This window comes from Hordeum vulgare, chromosome 3H, assembly GCF_904849725.1.
Source record: "Hordeum vulgare subsp. vulgare chromosome 3H, MorexV3_pseudomolecules_assembly, whole genome shotgun sequence".
Classification (NCBI taxonomy): Eukaryota; Viridiplantae; Streptophyta; class Magnoliopsida; order Poales; family Poaceae; genus Hordeum; species Hordeum vulgare.
Window position 1 is genome coordinate 38,849,297 of NC_058520.1, and position 3,571 is coordinate 38,852,867.

Genomic DNA, 3,571 nt, shown 5'->3' on the forward strand with positions numbered 1-3,571 from the left:
TAAGAAAGTACTCCCTCCGTTCACAAATATACCATGGTTTGGATATTTCAATATGGACTACATACACGAGTGAAATGAGTGAACAAAGACACTAAAACGTGTCTATATATATCCGATTCACAGAAAGGTCAGAAAAGCTTATATTTATGAACGGAAGGAGTAGATCAAAATACAGTTGCTTCAACATGTCTTGGCAATAGGGCTTCCAATAGTAGGATGCATGCTCAACTTAGCAAATTTCATCTGCAAATATAATGTCGAAGACAGATTGCACTGCAAAATGAGGAAGATAGAGTGAAATAGCATCAGACCAAACCATCACTAAAAACCATATCTTCAGTTTTATTGTTTCATTTCTTACCTTCATCTTTCGGTATGTTTGGTTGGTCTACCAAGAGTTGACGCATTGCAGCGATTTCACTTGAACTGCAAAAGAAAGGGCACCAAAAGTAAATGGAGAAACATAAGGATCGAGATTTGGCCAACTGCTGGTTTTAAGGGACGGGAGGGGGATTAGTATTGGGTAAACTAACAGAGATACAGAATTATCGGGAACAAATCTAAGGACAGTTTAGTGGCCATAAATTCCAACTTGCCTGCTTTTCCATGTCAACAAAGAGATGATTGATGATTTTAGCGCATACCTGGCATATCAATGTATTATCAGTAAAGAAGTAGCTTCTGCTATGATAACAAGAGTAAGATGCATATCAATGAATTGTCAGAAAAGAAAGCAAATAATATCTTAAACATATGACACCAGCAAAAACAAAATGCTACAAGAGAGATGGTACTGGTTTAAATAGGTGATTCCCATATATGAGGTGGCAAATATACATATCAGCAATAGCGCGACAGTCAAATGAGTAAGCTTTGTATTATTTATTAAGAAAATGAGGATGTTCTAAAAACAGAGTAGGTTTGGCGAAGGTATGTCACTTGTTTCGTACTCAGCCTGGTGCATTTCAGACAGTGTTTGTAGCCCACCCAAGCAGTCTGCAATAGTTGGCAAAATTCCCACTTGTAACTGCAATTGTTTCCCAGTGAGTGCCAATCCACCCCTCACCATCTGATTAGCATCGCGCAGTACCTTGCTCAAACCTTTGGCAATGCCACTGAACTCCTCCCTGAAAAAAAATGCAGCAACATTGTAACACCAACTCGAAACAATTCCGTTGCATATGCTTCTAGAGTTGGACCAAACCAAAAGCGGTTGTAACAACAGTGACAGCAGCTTACAGAGTCTCCCTCATTGAAACAAATATGAGCTCCAGGCTCCTCATCTGTGCCCCCAAGAGATCCTCCCTGATGTTGGGCACACACCGCAGGATACCATGATTTTTAGCATCTCCAAGTACCTTGTCAACACATGACACAGGGTAAGATCTTAAATCCACCAGATACATGAGAATCCAACACCACAATGCAGCTCCGCAGCTACTAGTCACTAACATTAAATGAGCACCTTCTGTGTAGCTTGCATATTAGCAGCAGTATCAGGTATCCCTATTCCTAAATTTTGGCCTGCTCTTTAACTGAAACCAATAAAATTCGCTACTGTAACCACCTTACAGTGAACCGTGCACATTTATTAAATTTCTCAAACCCCATTACAGCTGCAGAATTGATCACGCGCAGCGCATCACTGAAGCTGCTGCGTACAAGTAGGATGCAGATAAGCGCAAGGAAGGATCTGATGAGAATGAAAGGTACCAGAAGGCGGGTGATGATGGCGGCAGCATTGGAGAACTGGGACAGGAGGCGGGAGTTGAGGTCATCCCATCGCTCCGTCTCCTCCCGTGCCTTCCTCACCCGCTGCTGCATCTTCCGCACCACAACCTCCATCCCGATCAACCGCTCATCTCGTTTCCCTTAGCAACCCCGGTCCTCGATCGATTTCTCGGCAGTGCTTGCCTATTTTCTTAGGGAACGTCTGCAGCTGCTGAGAACGAGGCACGTATGATAGGCTGGGCTCAGGTCAACCTGACCATTAGAGGCAATGAAATTTTGAGGCCAAAAATTAACATACTTTGAGCTAACAGGAATCATATAAATATTTTTCTATTTGGGAGCAGAATTATGTGAGCACACAAACTCAAGATGATTATGGCTGTCTCAAACTAACTATGCAAGGTTGTTCGTGCACTTCGATGAGCAACACAATTTTTTTTATTTGATCAGTAGAAACGAATCTATTTGGTACACTTACCCTCACTATGATCTCACCCCACATAAACTTTATTTTTGGTTTGTAAGCACTTTATTATCTTAAAAGATATGGGAGTTGGAGTCGAACAATGCAGTGATTATAGAAAAAGGTCATTACTAATATCTTTAAATGCAGCTTACGCACTTCAAGAACTATGCATTGATGAAAACAGAACACAACTTCACATCATATGCCACGAGCCCACGAGCATTAACAGTCCAAGTGGAAAATGAGATATTTTAAGAGGAACAAATACCAGACAATAAAGAACTAATACATACAGTTCAAAATAAGGAGCAGTATAAATACACATCCCCATCAGAAAGTGATAGGTTCATAAAATATACTATATTTTAGAAGACGCACAGATTCACGAAATGTGGAGCTCTTGGCCATTACGTATTGATACAGAATTCAATGGAGAGTTTTTATTTTTTGCCACGATTTACTTTGCATTTTGACAACTTAACACTAGTTACATTGCAATTGCATTTTTATCACTTTTTACATTGGACTATGATTGTTTGCCCATTTTGCCTCAAAAACAATTCTTTCGAATGTATTTGATGGTAAATGCCCAAAACTAGTTACTATAATGTCACTTGTACATGTTGAATGAAGAAGTGGTCCTTCACACGAAATTCCCCAATGTGCAGTGATGAACCCTAGCTTCCAATGGTCTGCACCAAAATCGGGCAATGTATGTTATCAGCAAGGAAGCATCGAACAGTAGCAAGCAAGCAGCAGCAAGCCAGGGGCAGGGGCTGGGCCAGGTTGTGGACGCGGGAGACGAATAGGGGCAGCGGCCAGTTTGTGCACGCGGAAGACGACTAGGGGAGGCGGCCAGGTCGAGGACGCAGGAGACGGCCTAGCGGCGGCGGGGGCGGCCAGCAGGCGCACGGGGCGGCGACAAACTCTTAAACCTAACCCTAGGTCGTCCGTGGGACATGTGGATGAGCAGCAGAGGAGAGAGGAGAGGAGACTCACTGTCGTTGTTGCCGGGAGGGAGCCTCCGCCGTCGATTACCACCGTCGCCGTCCACCGGTGTGTCGCCTCGAGGAAGAGCAGGGAGGCTGGCCGGGGGTAAAACCGGGATTTCAAGCGGGCCCGACCTGTAAGAGGGCAAACGTCCAAGTCTAATCCCCAATGTGAATAGTGGCTAAAAGGCAATTACAATGCGACCAGTGGCAAATTGTCAAAATGCAAAGTAAACCGTGGCAAAAATAATAATCGAATTCCCCAAATTTCATATAATGAGGGTAAATTCTACCTAGCCGATTCCTCCAAGAAACACATGCAGTTTTCCTCAACATTCACGTCAGGAGGCAGGATTGAGAGATGTAGTAAATGCTTGCATTGTCA

General features: G+C 43.2%; 1 protein-coding gene across 4 annotated transcripts; it reads right to left on the reverse strand.

The window, feature by feature from the left end:
• LOC123439459 (uncharacterized protein At5g43822-like) lies at positions 1 to 3,322 on the reverse strand. Of its 4 annotated transcripts, none has more exons than XM_045116170.1 (8): positions 3,197 to 3,322; positions 2,818 to 2,889; positions 1,714 to 1,942; positions 1,240 to 1,358; positions 951 to 1,127; positions 597 to 644; positions 362 to 426; positions 1 to 273 (listed from the first exon to the last, which is right to left on the reverse strand). In XM_045116170.1, exons 3-8 carry the CDS (start codon positions 1,843 to 1,845, stop codon positions 230 to 232), a joined length of 585 nt encoding a protein of 194 aa, XP_044972105.1. In that variant the 5' UTR covers positions 1,846 to 1,942; positions 2,818 to 2,889; positions 3,197 to 3,322; the 3' UTR covers positions 1 to 229. The 4 variants fall into 4 exon arrangements, with proteins under 4 accessions (XP_044972105.1, XP_044972104.1, XP_044972106.1 ...); XM_045116169.1 differs by having other exon boundaries at positions 1,714 to 1,983; XM_045116171.1 differs by lacking the exon at positions 2,818 to 2,889.
• Positions 3,323 to 3,571: the final 249 nt, after the last annotated feature.

What these genes read in the sequence shown, in the direction of transcription:
- LOC123439459 (XM_045116171.1), bottom strand. Translation starts at nt 1,845, where the DNA reads ATGGAGGTTGTGGTGCGGAAGATGCAGCAGCGGGTGAGGAAGGCACGG. An exon ending in CCATCATCACCCGCCTTCTG is followed by an intron (nt 1,359 to 1,713) that starts GTACCTTTCATT and finishes TGTGTTGACAAG; the next exon opens with GTACTTGGAGATGCTAAAAA. An exon ending in AAACATACCGAAAGATGAAG is followed by an intron (nt 274 to 361) that starts GTAAGAAATGAA and finishes CTCATTTTGCAG; the next exon opens with TGCAATCTGTCTTCGACATT.